The sequence below is a fragment of the Hippocampus bargibanti genome, linkage group LG04 (genome assembly GCF_051943395.1).
Source record: "Hippocampus bargibanti isolate YZ-2025 linkage group LG04, ASM5194339v1, whole genome shotgun sequence".
Classification (NCBI taxonomy): domain Eukaryota; kingdom Metazoa; phylum Chordata; class Actinopteri; order Syngnathiformes; family Syngnathidae; genus Hippocampus; species Hippocampus bargibanti.
In genome coordinates, this window is record NC_142737.1 from 14740745 (window position 1) to 14761140 (window position 20396).

At 41.8% G+C, this 20396-nt stretch overlaps 3 protein-coding genes across 6 annotated transcripts in view; 2 read left to right on the forward strand and 1 right to left on the reverse strand.

Annotated features, from left to right (window-relative positions):
- Positions 1-15768, forward strand: part of LOC148899157 (ladderlectin-like) — a 256335-nt gene extending 240567 nt beyond the window's left edge. Inside the window, exon 8 of the transcript XR_016114694.1 lies at positions 15755-15768. The gene's annotated coding sequence lies outside the window, so the exon portion shown is untranslated. The remainder of the gene's footprint in view (positions 1-15754) is intronic.
- Positions 1788-9887, forward strand: poc5 (POC5 centriolar protein homolog (Chlamydomonas)). Of its 2 annotated transcripts, XM_088994234.1 has the most exons (16): positions 1788-1832; positions 2226-2309; positions 2432-2570; positions 2685-2866; positions 3519-3695; positions 3843-3947; positions 4887-5066; positions 5237-5423; positions 6284-6441; positions 6694-7215; positions 7384-7551; positions 7807-7909; positions 8281-8396; positions 8470-8562; positions 9496-9666; positions 9752-9887. In XM_088994234.1, the coding sequence occupies exons 2-16, from the start codon at positions 2226-2228 to the stop codon at positions 9866-9868; spliced, it is 2502 nt and encodes an 833-aa protein (XP_088850360.1). In that variant the 5' UTR covers positions 1788-1832; the 3' UTR covers positions 9869-9887. The 2 variants fall into 2 exon arrangements, with proteins under 2 accessions (XP_088850360.1, XP_088850359.1); XM_088994233.1 differs by having other exon boundaries at positions 9496-9878.
- ankdd1b (ankyrin repeat and death domain containing 1B) lies at positions 6318-17801 on the reverse strand. Of its 3 annotated transcripts, XR_016114692.1 has the most exons (17): positions 17534-17801; positions 16404-16504; positions 16230-16328; positions 16043-16141; positions 15800-15904; positions 15493-15597; positions 15141-15239; positions 14192-14290; positions 13953-14051; positions 13775-13873; positions 13594-13692; positions 11950-12045; positions 10753-10954; positions 10423-10554; positions 10301-10333; positions 8450-8577; positions 6318-6450 (listed from the first exon to the last, which is right to left on the reverse strand). XR_016114692.1 is itself a non-coding variant. In XM_088994235.1 (15 exons), exons 1-15 carry the CDS (start codon positions 17706-17708, stop codon positions 10278-10280), a joined length of 1665 nt encoding a protein of 554 aa, XP_088850361.1. In that variant the 5' UTR covers positions 17709-17801; the 3' UTR covers positions 9893-10277. The 3 variants fall into 3 exon arrangements, 1 of the variants encoding a protein (XP_088850361.1); XR_016114693.1 differs by lacking the exon at positions 10301-10333; XM_088994235.1 differs by lacking the exons at positions 6318-6450; positions 8450-8577 and having other exon boundaries at positions 9893-10333.
- Positions 17802-20396: the final 2595 nt, after the last annotated feature.

A 20396-nucleotide genomic window follows, 5' to 3' on the forward strand; every position in this document is an offset into this window, starting at 1 on the left:
CTGCAGCCGAGGAGTCGCAAGAAGAATCTGTAATCACCAGCGCCCCCTGTCATGAGGCAGGAGAACTGTGTGCCTCACCTATGCACACAGTTTTGATGAAAATAAAATAAAATAAACACTGTAGTACAGTGTTTATAATATACAGTGACTGTACATTATATACACCAGCTAAACTGTAGAAATTTGGTTCATATACTAAAAGCTTTTGAACACAGATTGGAATGGACTTGATACTGAGCATCTTTGTTCCACTGCGTGTTAACCAGATCCAAATTGCACTAATTAATGCCAGCAGCAATATGGTGAAGCGCAGTGGTGAGCCGTCAAGGCCTTGAAAGCAGTTATAATTTTCGAAATAAACATTTCTGGTGGTCTAAAAATACTTGAATCACAGACTAATGTTAATTATATTTTGTCCATGGATTCTTATTAAATCATTCCAAACTGTCTTTTAGCTCCCTTTCATTGTTTTGCTTCAAGATGTGTATTTTTGTATTTAAGCATTTAACCAATCACATTTCATGTATCATTTGTTACCAGGGTCAGAAATCTGATGCCAGAAATCTGGAGGCCTTCACAATCAGTTCTGTGGGCATTGAAGCATACAAATCAATATCAATGAAACTGTTGCTTCCACCAATCAGATTTCAAGTTGGCAACCGAAGGCCTCCGTGCAGGCACTGGAAACATCAGCGTTTTCACAAATTATGATTGGCTAGTAACATGAATGGCAGGTCACTAGCCAACCATCGTATCACTAGCCGCTAGTGATAAGCGCAGACTGTCCAGCGCGAGCACACTGTATCTGTAGAGAGTTGCATAAGATAACATATTGTTGTGTTGATTTAATATTGGTTTTGTCAACCTACAATGGCTGAAGGAAAAGAAATTGATTTGGTTGCACATTACTGTTAAAGCCACTTTCAAGATGGACTTTTCAACAATATAATATTAAGAAAGGTTGGACAGATTCTAAGCTAGCAAAAATAGCAAATAATGTTGCAATTCTATGAGGTTATTATGAATCCACACGTTCATCGTAAAAATCCGAACAGTTTTATGGCAGTATTTCTTAAGTTTCTTCAAGTCACAATTTATTTCCTGGCCAACGGTACCCTCTAGTGGACGTGTAGTAAATCACATCACACTCACAGCTGTGGATTGATTAAGACGTCGCACTACTGAAGGTCCAGCGATGAAATCCACGACTCGCCAGTTGTGAAACAGTGTGATCGACTTATGAGCATGTCTCATAGTGCTTCACAGTTCAGAGGTCGTGTCTTTGAATCTGGGTCCCTCCGTTCCTGTGTAGTTTGTGTGTGTTTTTGTTTTTACAAAAGGAGCCAAGGCGTGTTTTGGTTTCCCCCTATTCTCAAGTGTAAATCGTCAAGTATTCAGTATACGTGTTCTCCCCTTTCCCAATTTCAGATCCAATTATGCCTATTTCCCAATCTTGTGGGCGATATTTGTTAATAGGCGCACTAGTGAAGTATATATAAAAATTCGAGGTCAAATATTTCCTTTGAGTGTAATTCATTTAGTGGCTGCGGGGACAATAAACGCTCCTATCTGTTTTTGTTTTGTTTTACAATTATAGTACATACTGTTGTACAATGCACGAAGGAGCGCCTGCCCCAAACAGGACACGTCTGACGGATTTGAGCTCCGCAAGCGTATTTCCGCTTATCGTTACCAGGAAACAATGCAACCAATCAGAGGTACGCGTATTGAGCTTTGATCCAAGACAGCCCAATCACATATTCTGTTATTGAGGAGTCGCTCGATTTCAAACGACTTAGCAAGCGTGTATCAACGGACGGGAGAACCAGGAGGTAAAACTCGGAAATATTCTCTTATCCTTTATACATATTGGTTCGCCATAATGAAAGCGCAAATATTCATTTATTTCCCTCTCTTCGGGTACGTTGCGTTGTCAAGACTGAACAGCGAGTCCGGGAAACAATAAACCACAAGATTTGTGGCACTTTGAATACAAGTAATTAATGAGCGTTCATTTCACTTTGTGTTAAGTTTTTGTACTGTTAGTCATCTTATTTTCTTCTTCCCCTTTCTTGATGATTGAATAGATCATAGTCATTTTGATCCTCACTCTGAAATAAGCTACTAAAGCTACTAAATAGCAGTCATATTTGACTGCTATTTACGGCACAGGTTTACCAGAATGATGAAGTTATCCTCCTCCTGCGGCTTACTTTTCCGTTTAGATGTCTTCAGATGAAGAGGCCAGCGTCCCAGTGTTGCCTACGGAATCAACATACCGTAGCAACTCTGCCTCCCCTGAGCTTCATGTAAAACAGCTATGTATTCTAATATTTTTTTTTATTAATGAGAATTCACATTTCAGTAGGCATGAAAACAAATTAAACACGGAAATAGCAATCAGTCGATTCTCTGTTCTGTGCTTCAACAGGATGAATATGAGGAGCTGCTACAAAGTGCAGTGGCTTCGCCAAGATTTCAGGCTGCGGCTGTTGCTGGCCTGGTGGGGAGAGATGTCTCACGTTTGTCTTCAGAGGATCTCAATTCACAGATGAATTTACAAGTAGCAGGTATTGCACTGTCGTCTTTCACCCACTAGCACGAGTTTCACTCATTGGACTTTTACCTATTGCGACGGGATATTAGCATTTGACTGTTCTGTTTTTGTTTGATTTGGCTGATAGAGAAGACCAGGATCAGTACTACCAGAGGTTTCGAAAGCCCAGACAGGCTACAGGATGCTTTTGAGAGTGCGCAGCCAAACAACCAAGGGTACACTGGGTGCACCGAAGTGGAGCTTTTCATTTCAGACGAGAAAATTAGCAAAATGGAAAACATTCTTGACACTTGGACCCAAAAACTGAAGGTCAGTTTTGAGACACAGCTTGCTCCTTTTCTTCCTTCCAAATGGGTCTCAGAATGCATTGTTGCGATGCATTCATACAATTTGTGAAGGTCATTTCAGAAGTGATTGTTTTTTTTAATCCAGTGGACCCTTCAAAGTCAACATTTCTTTTCAACAACCAAGATGTTTACACACCACCCCCCATACAAAGTTATGTAAAGTAAATGTAAATTAGTTACAGGATATATATATATATATATATATATATATATATATATATATATATATATATATATATATATATATATATATATATATATATAGATAGATAGATCCTTCTAGTAAATAGCTTGGCCATTCCATTTATAGAGGGTAAACCCTGTACTGGTCGACAGTCAATCAGTGGCATTAGTGTACATACTGTATCGATAAACCACTATACACACTCAATATCACATCCGTGGATAGTTAAGAGAGATCCATTACCCAAAAATACCTGTTTTTTAAAAAAAATGGAAGAAAAATTGTGTTTATCAAAAATAAATAATCTATCAGGCAAGACTTGAAGCATACCCGATTCACTGCAAGACTACTAAAGACACTCTAGCGTCGCCATTGACAGAATTTCCTTACAACTGACATATACTCTTTCCTCCTGTTCTGTGTCAATCAGACCAATGTGCTGAGGGAGCTGAGGAAGTGGAGGGTGGCCTTTGTAGATCAACACAAGCGAGAGTTGCAGAGGGAGAGGGAGATTCATTTAGGCCAAAAAGACAACTTGAAGGGTGAGATGGACAGCCTAAAGGAAATGATACACACGTATGATACTTCCAACAAGAGAAAGGACGAGGTGACTACACTGAGCATTGCATATGATAACATTCTACCATAATGGCTTCTTTTTTGCAAACCTGCATCCTTTTCCTTGTTTGTATGATAAAGATGAAGAGCAACAGCTTTGTTTGGTCTTATTGTTCCATACTGTCTCTTCTTCTAGATGATTAGAAATTTGGGTGTGGTGTTGAGCAGACAAAAACAGAAGCTTGAAAAGATGAAAGCCTTCACCCAATGGAGACTTCAGCACATCGACGCCAAAGAGGAGGTAAACAGACTTACTCTATGTCACCATTACTATAAATTTCTTTTCAATGTATTTTTTTTGTCCACAGCATTCACACTTTTTTGTGTACAAGTCATTTTCAAATGGAACATTTCACTGAATAGAAATGGGGTCAAAACTGGTTTCCTCTCCTTCAATCTCATCCATGTTCATGATGTATATTGATGAGTTGAAAATTAATTTTGCATGAATACATTCAAGATGACTTTTAATCCATGTCCACGCAGGGCCAAAACAGGAAATATTCACAATTGTCTTCCTTTTCTTACTTTATCCATATTTAATACTGAGCAGATTTAAATACTGTACAGAAAAATCAATCTGAATAATCGATGAAAAGGTTTCTTCAGCGGTCATCTGTACTTTTTGAAGGTGTCGGACGTTTCACTTCTTATCCAAGATGCTTCTTCAGCGAACTAAGTCTTAGTGGTAGTATCGGCCCTAAATATATATATCCCTAATGTCCAGACATGGCGGCACCGGACACTGCTATGATAGGTCCCTACTCTCAGGGTGGGGGGAGCAGAGGACCACTCCCTGAAGCCCCACCGATTGTTCCTACCTTCCTGACTAACGACTGGCCTGATTGCCCCACTCCCTCTGGTATCACCTCATCAGCATTACTAATGTTGCCCAACCTATGTTGCCTAAGCAGGCTATACGAACGATCCAAATTGAACCTCATCCCACCATATCGGTTTAATGAAGGATTTAGCTTTTTACATACATGATGGCTGAAGAAACCTTTTCATCGATGGATCACTCCTGTAAGACTGAGAGCTTACACAGACCAATCTGAATAATGTTGGGAGTATTTGTTTTGGTGACCTCATTCACGTTGTTCGATAAAACTAAAAATGAAATATGGTTGTGATGAAAATTTTGAATCGTTTGTTTGCTGTCCTGTGGATTCCTTTTCAGGCCCAAGCTTTCAAGACGGCACGGCAGCACTACAATATGCGTTTGAAAAGGAAGATGTTGTTAGCATGGCACTGCTTCACTCAAAAAGAGTGGAAGATCAGGATAGAGCAGGCATGTCGCGCAAAGGCAGAGGAAGTGTGCACCCAGCTTTCGGAAAATTACGAGGCACAGATTCGGACGGTAAGTATGGGCTATGGATAGTAGTACTTTGGTCATGGTGACATTTCTTAAGTACTGTAGATTAATTAATTGCACTTGACGAATGTCGAGGTAGATCATTATGTTAAGGATCTTAACGCTACTTCATGTTGGTCGAACCAGATAACTGAAACCATTCTCCCTTTATTTAGTTGACCTCAGAACACAACGAGGCTCTTGATAAGGCACAGGCCGAGATCCAGAGACTGCAAGTTGAGCGAGAACGCAGAGAAGTGTGTATGAGGAAAGCGCTCATGAGGGGGGTTTGCGCTCTCAACATGGAGACACTCCACTTATTTAATCCCACAGACGGAGCACCCGCGGACCCGGGTGAATATGGTATGCCAATATACCTTTTCTTGATACTTGCACTATGTGCGGTTTTTTTATGAAACGGTTTTGCACATTTACAGTATATATCTCAGTCTGCTGACATTTTTACTATGTTTAGAATATCTTGTTTTTCTATCCTTTCACCCCAACCCATCCCTTTTCAAATTTCTGCTGTGGACTGCAAATGTCCCCATTGTGGGACGATTAAAGGTTTTCTGATTCTGACAGTATTTGATGCACATTGCAAAGAATAAGAAAATGTCACAGATGGCGAGTAGGATGTATTGTGGTGCATTTTTGCTTGGTTTTGGTTAAAGATGTTTAAATGTTTTATGAATAAAATATGTTTCAGTCTAATTCCCACACAGCAATACTGTACTGCATTATATATTCACTCATTCACAACTGTACTCAGGAATTGAAAATATGACAATAGGGCGCCATTCCCGAATTTGTTCGGGTTTTGTTTTTTTCATGCTTGGGTGCCGATAAAGCGCTGGCCATGAACTCTGGCAATGTTTTTTGTTTTCCACAAGGAAATTTCTCTTCTTTCCATGTTAGCGCTATATACTGTAGTATAAACCAATATGTATGGCATTGAATTTTGGACAGCCGCCCCCATTTCAAGCTCATATAACTCCAGACCTATATAATTTAGGAAATACATCTTTTTTTCTGATGAAAGAAGATAGTCTAAGGTTTCTAACGCAATACTGAATGTTTATGTAGTCCTAAAACTCAATATTCTGTGGGTCCTGGAATTCGAGTGTCAATGACAAAAACCCTGCCACTGGAGTGGACATATTTTTCCACGTCTGGCAGTGTATGAGTTAACTGTCTAAATGTCTACTTTTGCTCACTAACAGATCTCAACTTACCTCCTAATAATAATGATGATGATGATGATAATGATCATCATCCTGATGGTTCTGCATCGGCGCAGGTCCAGCCACGTCCTGCCCGTAGCCCCTCGCATTTTGACCGTCCAAGATCTCCTCCCCACCATGCTGACAGCAACAACAGGGTAAGGCACCTGAGGTTTTGAAGGGAACAACGACATTGTTTAAAGCAATTTGAATTAACATACAGTAACCCAATTGTAAATGTCATCGTGTTTTGCTTTGATTTTTAGATTAAATTCATGTGAATTAGGACTTTAAGACTTTTATCTGTACCATAGTTTGCATTGGTCAGACATGTTAAATGTTTATTCTACTGACTTCTGAAAATGTTTAGGATTGATCGATATGCCATCACTTCCATTCCTTTTCCTCAGATGGGTTTGGGAGCACCAAGGCCACAAACAGAATTCTCTCCATCGACTTCAACTGCACACACTGCAGGTGGGCACTCTGCAGCCAAAGGGGCAGCAGGAAGGCATCCTGCATCACGGCTTGCTTCAGTTGGCCTCGCCCCTACCGGGCATACAGCACCTGGGCATGCAGCACCGGGGCATGCTGGATCCGGCCACACCGGATACGGGCACGCTGGATCCGGGCATGCCGCATCCATGCACGCCGCAACTGGGCCTGCTGCACCCGGGCACACTGGATTAGGGCATCCCACATCCGGGCACGGCGGATACGGGCATGCCGCAACTGGGCACGTTGGATCCGGGCACGCCGGATACGGGCACGCTGGATACGGGCATGCCGGATATGGGCATGCCACAACGGGGAAGGCTGGAAACGGGCATGCTGGATACGGGCACACCGCACCTGGGCACACTGCACCCGGGTATGCTGGATCTGGGCACAGCTTATTCCCACACGAGGCAGGCCCTGGCTTCCACAAACAGGTGGGTAACACAGAGTCATCGTTTTTCTCAGTTACTCTTCTGAAACCCAATTTTAGAACCAAAAGTAGTAATAAAATGATTTTCAACATTATAACATCGAGTACATTTGTCTCAAAGAAAGGCTTTGCACATTCCCCCTCCATCTAAATACTTCCATCGTTTTAACAGGCCAGTGGTGGTGTGGTGATAGCCAGCCAACAAAAACCTCCAAAAAGTTTGACAGCTCGCAGCTCCACGCAGCATGTTGGCAAGAGTATACGCAGCAATTTAGACTCTATGAGTGTGGCTGCACCTATGAGCTCCACTTCTGTAGACTACCACCATCCTCTCACACAGGTAAGTTGAGAGTGGAAACGGCAGTTGGGACCCTTTTGTTCAATGAAAACAAACCCGCAGTGATCACTAACTCTCTCAGCAGAACTGTGTTATGATAGTCCCAAAGGTTCCTATGAATTACTTGTCATTTAGTTGGTGAAATGTATCATTGTCATGAGTTCATTTTCATTCATTTGCTTTTCTCACTTTATCTTTAACAATATTGATGGTGTGTATAAAATCTGAATAATTTTTACTTTGTTTCTTTCCTACCAGCAAACTCTTGGTCAGGCAACCGCCTCCAAATACCCTCGCTCCTCTCAACAGGCTCCCTGCACCACTGGAGGCTGGCCTCTGTCCGGAATGCACACCAGCACATGTAATACTAGTACACTTTGTTGAAATAGTTGACAAATGACAATTGCAAACTCAAATTTGAATGTCGTATTAAAGAATCATTTGTCATCGGACAATTGATTTTTTTTATTGGAGAAAAAAAAAACAAACAAACATATGGGAGGGTTTGCAGTTTTCTTAAAAGTGCTCTCCATTTACTTAAATACAGTTAGGAGGAGGCAATGATGTGTTTTTAGAATATTCTAAATTTTGTCATATTTGCTCAAAATAATTTTCCATTATTTGAATACGTTCGAGTGTCATGCAAAATACGATTGGTAGAAATGTAGTTATTGAGTAGGAGATGGATATTTTGCCGTTTTGAGTTTTCAGTCTCTATTTTATTCTCTGAAGACTCCCCACCACCTTGGGATGAGCCTGGCTCGGCAACAATGGCTCAAGGTCCTATTGGTAGCCCGGTTCACTTTGACCATCCTGAGTCTCCTGGGCCCCACGAAGACGACAGCAGGGTATGGCAGAAATGTCGTATTTGTTCAATCTTTTCTCAACCTTATAACATCACCTTGAACTCCTTTTCTTCAGATGGGAGTGTGGTACACCGGTGAAGTCCTCGCTACCCCTTCAGCAGGTCACAGTTCAATCCCACAAGGGGGCAGCACTGGTTTCCACAAACAGGTGTGCCTTTTCACCCTGTGGCAGATTTCAGCTTCAGCGGTTGTTAAAGTGCTATATAAATCAATGTTTTGTATTGTATTTTGTACAGCCGCCCCATTTCATGCTCCGATAACTCCAGACCCATGTAATTTAGGAATTAACTATTTTTTTCCTGATGAAAGAAGAGACTGTTTCTTCTGCTGCATTGAATATTCATGTGGTCGTAAAACACAAAATTATGTGGGTCCTGGAATTTGAGTGACAATGACAAAAAAACCGGCACTGGAGTGGACACATTTTTGCACATGTCTGGCAGTGAATGAGTTAATAAAAAAATGATGATTTTTTTCAGAGATTTAATTTTCTCCCAAAGTAGCATCATAATGCAACCTATTCTCTGAACTAATTATGATAGGCTGGCAACCACTCAAGGGTGTACCCTGAGGCCAAAATTAACTTACACTGCATATATTTTGGGTCCTGCAATTTGAGTGAATATGACAAAAACCCTGGCACTGGAGTGGACACAATTTTGCACGTCTGGCAGTGAATGATTTAATTACAGTATTTTCTGCACTATAAGGCGCACCTAAGACTATTTTTTTTTCAAAAGCTGACCTTGCACCTCATAATACTTAATAATGCTTTATGTCTACAAAACGTTTTAAAATGTATTTAATTGAAGGTGCCTTTTATAATGCGTTGCACCTTATGTATGGAAAAGGTTTGTAAATATGTCATTTGTAGAAGGTGCGCCTTATATTTCAGAAAATAAGGTACTTAAAAGTGCTTCACGTTCTGCCGTGCATGCTGGCTCCTTTTGTTTGCAAAAATTATGAAAAACGTCCCATGGAAAAAACTGTTGGGTTTGTCAGTAATATTGTTTTATTGCACAGACTTGAACCATCGCCTCGGTGCAGTCATGGCATCACTAAATGCAAATTGTCTCTTTAGGGATCTGGGCGTACAGTCACAGCTGGCCAACAGAAACCGGCAAAAACTATCACGGCTCGCATCACGGCCAAACCAATTGCTGGTAAGAGCGTACGCAGCAACCTCCAGGTGATGGGTATGACTCCGCCCATGACCTCCATTGTGGTAGAACGCCATCAACCAATTGCACAGGTACGGAAGCTGAACAATATGAAGCATTTCTCCATTCATGTTGGAATCTCATGTGTCATTCCCAAACGATTTTCTCTTCTCACAGCACACCAAATCCGTTCGCCCCTGCCAACAGGGTTCTCGCACACCCACTGTTGTGAAGACTTCCTCCAGAACAAACACCAACACGTGTAATGTACAATCTATCAAAGTAGTCGACTAATTACAACACCCACACCTTATTGAATAGATGAAGTTTTACCTACTATGCAACAACTGTGATTCTTATTGTGGATGTCGCTTTTACTCGTTTTTATTTTGAGATGAAGGGAAATTGAACAATCATTCTTGAGAACCTCACTGACAAGTATGGTGGCATCCACACATTTTTTTAAGGTACAGTTTTCAAAATGGAGTTTTATTGAACTTAATGTTTACTTGAATATTTAGAAACAGGTGCATGTATAAAGACATATTGTTCTTTTTATTGTGTCATTGAACATCAAACCAAAGCTCTGTTGTTTGTATATGACCTGGTGCTTTCTTTTAACATAATAAATTATTTTAGTGCTACATGTCTGTATAAGTGTGTCTTGAAAGTGATTAAACAATGTTGCGTGTCAAACCCTCAATCATGATACTTGGCAGCTCTTACTGTGGACATTATCTGACTCCATCCGAATCTTTTCTATAAGACAGGTAAAAAAAATGTGACAACACTTAAACTATTTGGATTTTTCGCTGTAAATCCACTTAAAATATTTCAAAATAAAATACCTGCAGCTCTGCTATTTCCTGTGTGGACAAGGGCTTGATGGAGTTCTATCAAAGGACTTGCGCCTGCCAGTTCCTCTCCATGGAGCCAGATCAGCAGCATCCTGTTGCCATGTTCTTTATAGCTGTGTTGACCTGTGAACAAGCACAAATTGTATTCTTTGTCTTCCCACAATAATAATAATAATATTGACTCCACGACATTTATCCTTTGTCATGTGCAGTATAAATAGGTCAGAGGCATATTTTTTCCCCCTCCAGAAGAAAATGGTGTAACTGTAATCTCAGAGGCATCTCTATTTTAGAATTGAATTGGAATAAAATCAGGGCTACCCGTCCACTGCCTTTCGATGGCCATCACTTGTTCTTCAGTGAATCCCCAGTGTTCAGCAAGACGTTTCCAGTCTCTTGGCTTTAGGAGCTCGTAGGCCAGGTGCCAGGTCATCGAGCGAAGCTGCTTGGTCTCATTGCGGTGGTCCAGTTTGAATGATAGCGGATACTTGCTATGAACACTCTCATGACACTCTGGATGGGCCTGGAGGGAGTTATTAAATCCTGTCAGTGGGTTGATGAAGTACTTACCAGCTTTGGAAGACACAAGGAAAAAACATTTGCAATATGTTACATTTGAAAATCATTGATATATTAAAGGGCAAGCGACACCATGTTTTTGTTTCCTAACTGACATCGGAAAAAGGTTTTATAGCATCTAAAATACCCAAAACACACAGGCTGATATTTTTAGTCAAATGCAAAACACCAATAAAAATGACTTAAAGTGTCCAAAAACTACTTCAAAATGACCTCTGAAATGGCGAGTTTCAGAAGGTCCCGCCCCCTTGTTCGTGACGTCACGCCAGGACGTCTTGCCTTGCTCTAGAATCAAAACAATGGCTTCAGATTTGGAGAAGATGCTTTCTTGTTACTCATCCAGTTATGAATGTGATTCAAATCGTTTTGGAGAGGAAAGCATAAATGTTTGCAATCGATTAAAGAAGTACTTGCGTATCAATTCAAGCTGTCAGGACTCCAATGTAGCGTCCCAGCAAATGCACAAGATGGCGCCCAAGCTCCGTTGGAAATGGGCTGATTTGTCTGCTGGGAATTTGTGTCAACTAGTATCAAATAGTAGTCTTGGTGCAACACACAACGATTCACCATCGCATTATTTATGTGTTTTCCTTCTAATTTCGCCATCAACACGAAGTTTTCAGACCAAACAAAGTACCCAAAATGCATTGTGTGTCGCTTTCTCGCTCAGGGGGCTTCCAGATGTGACGTCACGTCAGGCATCGTCATCAACTCAAAAACAAGACTTCCTGAATATTCAGCGTGAGTCTTAAAACGTAAAATATAGCTATATGCTGTGGAATCTTTGTAAAATACGCTCAGTAGAAGTCATTTAAAGTGATTTTACAAATTATGGACACAACTTGTCCAGAGGCGTCGGTTGTCCTTTAAATGAAACCAGTTTTCCATTCAGAAGTGCAATTCACCTGAAATGTAATCAGAGACAAAAAAAAATCTTACTTCCTTCCATGCTTTATATCTTTCTGCCTTGATGATCATGTCCACAATAATCACTTCGTCTGCTCTGGCCGCCACGCCGAGTGCTGTCTTTCCCTGCTGCTCCAAAACGAGCACCAAATCAGATGCATCCAAACATCAACACCACCTTGGAGGATATTCCTCAACTAATGAATATCGGAAAGTGTCAGAATGATCACTGACTTAAAGTTAATTTGTAGTTTTTATATTGATTGGAGGATGTGACCATTAAACTACTGTATAAGACAGCAATTCCCAACCAGGGTGCACAAATGTGCCGTGAGATATAAGGGGGACTGTTTTCCAGAAAATTATGAATAATTAAATCATTACAAATATATCTTTCTGAACTCATTCACTGCTAGACGTGCAAAAAAAATGTGTCCACTCCGGTGCCAGGGTTTCTGTCATTGTCACTCAAATTTCCATTAGAAAAAAAAGTTAATTCCCAAATTATATGGGTCTGGACTTATATGAGCTTGAAATGAGGGGGCTGCCCAAAATACACTGCAATACATACATATAGGTTTACAGTAAATCGCGCTTTAACAACAGCTGAAGCTGGAACAAAGCGCAAAAATGGATAAAAGGGAATTGCTGTCCCTTTTTGGAAAAGAAAAAACATTGCCAGAGGCCACGGCCAGCGCTTTGTCAGCACCCAAGCATGAAAAAACAAAACCCGAATAGATTTGAGAATGGCGCTCTATGTCATATTGTCAATTCCCAAATAAATTTGTGAATGTCAGTGAATGAGTTAATCAATACCAGCAAAATACAGAAACGGGGAGAACAACAAAATGATTAGCCATTAGATGGCAAGTTTTTTTTTTGATAGAATGAGTGTCTTTACACAATAAAGTTTGGGGAACACACCCACCAGATGTGATGTTCCTCATTTGTTGCCATAAGCTTCCACTCTGAAGATTTTTACTATTGTACCACATTTGTACTCTACAGTGGCTGTAGCAGGTGATTATTTACTCAATTGATTTGAGTGCCAGACAATTACTGGGATGATATCATTAATGCGTATGAAGTAATTATAAATATTACATTCTTGTAAAACAATTTGTTGGCATACTTAAGGATGCTTAGTTAAAACAAAAATTGTAATGCAATGTGTTGAGGAGGATACGAGTGGGAACCCTTTCATGTACCCTATAACCTGATAACATGATCATCTGTCCACTGTAGTTACCACCATCCCTGAAAGGGTTCAAACTAAATGAAATCATAAAAATCGTTGTCTGTCTTCACATATGGTGACATTGTCTTTTTTAACTCATTCACTGCCAGACGATGTGCAAAATTGTGTCCACTCCAGTGCAAGTTTTTTTGGGGTCATTTTTAAATAAATAAATTCAGGAATGGCAGTGAATGAGTTAATATTGCGTCGTCGATAAGAGTGAGAGTAAGACACTTTGATTTACATGAAAGACTGTTATATCTGTTATAGCTGCTCCTGGTTTGGTCAATAAAGCGTGTTGACGTAGAAATCAAATTAGCTCACCATGCGTGTGAGTAAATGACATACATGCGCCGTTTCCACGCATTTCTGGGAAAGAGACTTGAGGTGAAGGCCACTAAGGTGTGTGCCCTAGGACGCCGTATTATTTCAATTCTTACCCGATCTTCGAGTGTCAAATCCACTCCAACCTTCAGTAGCATTTCCACCACATCGATTCTTGCCAGTTCAGCAGCAAGATGCAAGACCGTCTGAGACCTCTAACACAAGACAGTTTACAAAGAATGTTCTTGTAAGCATTTTTTTAAAAACAAATCCTCTATGTCAGTCATTACATTTTACCTTATCAGTGACATTAAAGTTGCATCCTGCCTCCAATAGAAAATGGATGACAGGAAGGTGGCTGTTCTTCACTGCCAGGTGAAGAGGAACCTCCAAGTCCTTGAGCATGTATGACTTATCGGTTGATAATGGCATTCACTTGCAAAGAAGCGAGAATGCATATAATCCGTTTACTCACCTCATTCTCAAAATCCGTGTGGGCTTTATATTCTAGGAGAAGTTGGACAAGAGATGTGTCTCCTTGCTCTGAAACTGGATGAAGGGCACTGCATTTGGTCTACAAGAGAGGATTTTTTTTTCAAAGCATTTGACAAAATGATATGTAGCGCAAAAAGTTAGCCTCTCCCTTACTATATGGCATCATGAAAAACATGTCACCCGTGCAGTGATTTAAGTGTTTTGAGTGTGTAACTGTACTGCTGTTTGGATGTCGGGGTTGCAGCCGGCTTCCAGTAAAGCCAGGACGCACTGTTCCTGAGCGTTCTCGGCAGCTTGGTACAGAGCGGTCTCGCCGTCCTGACACACAAAGAATGTACAACAATGACAAACTGAGGCTGAACTTCAGATTTTGTTTTTTTTCTGGTAACGTGGATATTTTAATTACAATTTATTTTTCATTTATGTGTATTTAAAGCGATTAACTCATTCACTGCCAGACGTGCAAAAATGTGTCCGCTCCAGTGCCAGGGTTTTTGTCATTTCCACTTGAATTCCAGGAACCAAAGAATATTGAGTTTTCGGAATACATAAACATTCAGTCCAGCGTTAGAAAACGTACACTCTCGTCATTCATCAGTAAAAAAATAATTCCTAAATTATATGGGTCTGGAGTTATCTGAGCTTGAAATGAGGGCAGATGTCCAATATAGAATGTAATACATACATATTGGTTTATATATCGCTCTAACAACAGCTGAAGCTGGAACAAACCGCTAACATGGAAAGAAGGGAAATGCTGACCCCTTGTGGAAAAGAAAAAAAAACATTGTCAGAGGCCATGGCCAGCGCTTTATCGGCACCCAAGCATGAAACAACAAAGCCCTAACAAATTTCGGAATGGCGCTCTACGTCATATTTTCAATTCCCAAATACGTACGTTAGTGAATGGCATGAAAGAGCGAATGGGTCAAATTTGGCCGGGCTGGATAAAAACTACAGTAAATGCAAATCCCAGTTTTTGGTTATTTCAGTTGTACAGTTTAGTCATTGCAATTCTGAAAGTTGCAAACGGGCTGATGATTCAAAACGAAAGCACAGATTTGTCAATGGATTTTCCTTCAATAGCCCGCCAACCTCAAATGGATTATCAACTGAGACCACAAAGTTACAAACTGGGATAGAAAAGGTGTTTTGTATGATGGTGTACCATATTAATTTCATCCCGGGTATCAAAACTGTGCAGCAGTAGTTGGACAACATCCAAGTGGCCGTTCCTGGCAGCTAAGTGCAGGGGCGTGTCTCCATTCTGGTGGGGGAAGGGGGGAGAGGGAGGAGAGCTGATTGCATCAAAGTGGCTTTGACTTTGAGCTGTGGTGCAGCAATGATCCACCCAGACATGAAAGCATCAATCGCGCGGGCACACGCACACACACAAACATCAGCGCACACACGCACACGCAAACAAACACACGCACACGCAAACAAGCACACGCACGCGCAAACAAACGCACGCACGCGCAAACAAACGCACGCACGCACGCATGCACGCGCAAACCTACCTTGTTGGCCTTCATAGTGGCCATGTTGTACTCCGGCTCCATTAGCATTTGTAGCATTAGCACGCAGCCATGTTCTGCTGCCATGGAAAATGTGCAATGGCCTGACTGAAAGGCAATGATTGAGACACTCTTACCACGCACTTAATTTTACGTGACAAAATAATTACACATCTGCGTATGTGTTTTGCCCTTATGGACTGGATACTAAGCTATACGTATTTTCGAAATTGTCGAAAAATGTTGAAGTTGTCCTTAATTTGCATTCATTACACTATTAAAAAGCTCTAACTTGTATCGCACGGAATACCTGATCATCTTTATCCAGTTCTTTCATTTGCAGGTCATTGACAATGTATTCTACAATGTCAGTATGATTGTTGATAGCAGCACAGTGCATGATGTTCAGTCCTTCCTGCAAATAGAAATCAAAAGGCATGTTTTGAAACTACATCTCCGTAATGACAGGGGCCATTAAATACTTCTGTCTTTGGAAACAACAATCGGCCCCAATGTTGGATATGGGTGTAAAATATCTTCTTTTTCTAATCACCTCATTCTCAATCTTCTGTTCTGCTCCAGCCCGTACTAATAATTTCAGGATATCCAAGCTGCCAAACCAAGCAGCTAAATGGATGGGTGCCACACCAAACTGCCACACACAAACAATGTGTTCAAATGACACAATTATATTTGTGCACTCTGAGATCCCTACTCTTAACTTCACAACATCACCTCACCTTGTCTCTCTGATCCACTTCCACCCTGCGCCGTAGAAGCAACTCAACCGCTTCTTTGTTTTTGCCAGCGACTGCATAGTGAAGAGCAGTCCTATTGTGCTGGATGGCACGTGAGTAAAATTACAATGGAATTCTACGCGATGTTATTTCAACTCTATTGTGAGATGGGCTCACCACATTCTTTGCATTCGGATTTAACCCCTTTCCAAGTGTCTTCATTGCAGCGACATCATTGCTTTTAGCTGCTTCAATAAACAGCTTCTCCGTTTGCAGTACTGCACAACACACAAATACTAGTTTACACAAATGCAGTGGCTCTTTGGGTTTGCGTTATTTCCTGTATATGACAGTTTCAGCTGTTGTTAAAGCACTATATACAATACATCATAATTTCTATAGAGCTTTCACAACAGATGCAGCTGTAACAAAGCGCTTCACATATTAGTCAACACAAAGCAAAATAATAAACACAACAGGTATATAAATCAATATAATAATAATACATTATATTTTAAGCGCCTTTCAAAGCTCTCAAGGACACTTTACAGTCACAAACAAGCATAGGTACTATAATAAGTAAAATACAATCACAAAATAGAGCCCAATAAATAAAATATGTATTGTATTGTATTGTATTGTATTGTATTGTATTGTATTGTAGGGTCTACAACCCGTATTAGTACCACAATGGCATTTTCCACACTATAAGCCGTTTCGCAGTACAAGGTTTACCTTCAACAAATGGCCGATTTTATAACCGTTTTACTGCACAATAAGATGAAGAAACTAGAGACTACAATATACTGTATATCCGCTGGATAGAGCTAGGCTAAGGGGAATACTATACAATACAATACAATACAATACAATGCTATATAAATCAATATGTATGTATGTATGTATGTATGTATGTATGTATGTATGTATGTATGTATGTATGTATGTATGTATGTATGTATGTATGTATGTATGTGTGCGTGTATGTACTGTATGTAATACAATACAATACAATACAATACAATACAATACAATACAATACAATGCAATGCAATACAATACAATACAATACAATACAGCTTTTTATATATGGAGAGCTTTCACAGGAGATGCAGCTGATACAAAGCGCTTTACTCAAGATTTAAAATACTGTGTCTAAAATATCCAAAGATTCATCCACATGTAAGGCGCGTCTGATTATAAGGCACACTGTCGGCTTTTGAGAAAAGCGAATATTTTTCGGTCCACCATACAGTGAGGAAAACTCGGACATCTGCTCACACTGTTTGCATTTCTTGTGTACTCACACATCTCTTTGTTGTCAAAGCTGTTGTCCATCTTGTCTTCTGGTTTCTTGTTCAGAGCTAAATCAGCAAATGTCTTAACTGATCCCTGTGTCATCCACTTTCGAGGGTCCAAATTCTCTCTCTTGGGAACATGCGCCTTCAACATTTCCTTCAAAACCAAAGCTTTCTTCTCCATTTTTTCAACCACTTCATGTAATAAAGTAGCCAATGAAGAATTCTATTGTGTGTGTCCCGGGATCAGTAACCCAACAAATGCCAGAAGAAACGGGTCACACCTGATATGACGATCAACCTGAGACAAGGTGCACAACACTGGAGGGCTGATCCATATTTGCTGAGCAAATCCACACCCTTCAACGTCAACACAAAGTAACATGTTTCTTGAAAACATCTTATCAAACAATGAACTACCTCACTTTAACTTGCAACAATCACAAGTTGGTTGTCTTTTGATTGTTATTTATTGCTTTATTTGTTTATATTTATGTCTTTCCATGCTATATTTATGTATTTTCATGCAATTCAGTTTTACTAGCCTTAGTTTTAACTGTTTTCAATTGAATGTATGTTTGCACTGTGGTTGAGAGGATAAAATGTCCGCTGTGCTGTATGTTGCACATAAAGCATATTTGACAACAAAACTGACTTGAATTGATTTGACCTATATTTCACATCTTGGCAGATGTATGGCACATGTACACTTACGTATTCTTACGTCAAGTCAAAGTCAAAGTCAAAGTCAAAGTCAGCTTATTGTCAAATATGCTAATATGCATGACATACAGCACAGATGAAATTAATGTCCTCTCGGACCCAGCGTGCAAGACATGCAAGGCACTTATAACGTGGCTAAAAAAGACATACAATTGACAACAGACAATACATGTAATTTCTGTATGTAAAGTGAGGTAGTGTCGTATGGAAAGTGAGGTAGTGACGTATGTAAAGTGAGGTAGTGACATATGTAAAGTGAGGAAGTGACGTATCTAAAGTGACGTAATGTAGTAATGCAAAAACGAACAACAAGAAAGGGTTGAAGTGAGGTCTTGCAGAAAAAAATGAGAAAGAAGAAAAAAATAGAGTTCAGGGTGATCGTACAGCATGTAGCGTGTACTCAGAATTCGGTGAGTGTGGCAGTGGGAAGGGGCAGGCTGGGCAGGGCTGGGAGGGAGTTGAATCTCCGGACTGCCTGGTGGCAGAAACTGTCCTTGAGCCTGCTGGTCTTGGCTCGGAGACTCCGCAGTCTCCGACCCGATGACAGCAGGCTGAAGAGGCTGTGGGAGGGGTGGGTGGGATCGCCAGCGATCCGGATGGCTCTGCGGGTGAGGCGGGTGTTGTAGATGTCCTGAAGGCGGGGGAGAGAGACACCGATGATCTTCTCAGCTGTCCTCACGATGCGCTGCAGAGTCTTACGGCAGGACACGGTGCAGGCGCCGTACCACACGGTGATACAGCTGGTCAGGATGCTCTCTATGGTACCGCGGTAGAAGGAGGTCGTGATGGGTGTCGGGGCTCCAACTCTTTTGAGCTTGCGGAGGAAGTACAGGCGCTGGTGGGATCTCTTGGCCATTGATGCCGTGTTGTGGCTCCAGGACAGGTCTTCGGATATGTGCACTCCCAGGAACTTGGTGCTGCTCACTCTCTCCACTGCAGCACCGTCGATGGTTAGTGGAGCATGCTGGGGGCGCACTCTCCTGAAGTCCACAACAATCTCCTTCGTCTTCTCCACATTCAGACGGAGATTGTTGTCCTTGCACCACGTGGCCAGGCGGCTGACCTCGTCCCCGTAGGCTGTCTCCTCGTCGTTGTTGATGAGGCCCACCACAGTCGTGTCATCCGCAAACTTTATGAAGAGGTTGGAGCTGGGTGATGATGGTGAGCAGTCGTGCGTGAGCAGAGTGAAGAGGAGGGGGCTCAGCACACACCCCTGGGGGGGCCCCTGTGTTCAGCGTGATGGTGCTGGAAGTGTTGTCGCCAACTCTGACTGCCTGTGGTCTCCCCGTCAGGAAGTCCAGCAGCCAGTTGCACAGGGAGGTGCTGATACCCAGTTTGCTCAGTTTATCGGTGAGTTGTTGGGGGAAGATTGTGTTGAATGCTGAGCTGAAGTCGATGAACAGCATTCTGACGTAGGAGTCTCTGGTCTCCAGGTGGGTGAGCGCTGTGTGGAGAGCAGTGGAGATGGCATCATCGGTCGAGCGGTTGGGCCGATATGCAAATTGGAAGGGGTCATGGTTGGGGGGGAGGGCAGCCTTGATGTGGTTCATAACTAGCCGCTCGAAGCACTTCATGAGGATGGGAGTGAGTGCGACCGGGCGGTAGTCATTGTGGCAGGTGGGGGTCGACTTCTTCGGGACCGGGATAATGGTGGTGGCTTTGAGGCACGTGGGCACAACAGCCTGGCTCAGAGAGGTGTTGAAGATGTCCGTGAAGACATCTGTGAGCTCCACAGCGCAGTCTCTCAGAACACGGCCAGGAATCCCGTCGGGACCCGGGGCTTTTCGTGCGTTGGTCCCTCTGAGGGATCGCCCCACGCTGTCCTGGGACAGTGTCAGCACCTGTTCGCTGGGAGGTGGTGGGGTCTTCTGTGCTGGAGTGCTGTTGTCTGCCTCGAAGCGGGCGAAGAAGTCGTTCAGCTGGTTCAGCAGAGTGGTGGAGTTCTCGCAGGTCTGTGGAGTAGGCTTGTAGTCTGTGATGGTCTGTATCCCACGCCACAGGTTCCTGGTGTCTCTGCTGTCTTTGAAGTGGTTGGCGATCCTCCTGGAGTGCTGTCTATTGGCCATCCTGATGCCACGTGACAGGTTGGCCCTGTCTGTCCTCAGGCCCAGCTCATCGCCAGCTTTGTAGGCAGCGTTCCGAGCCCTGA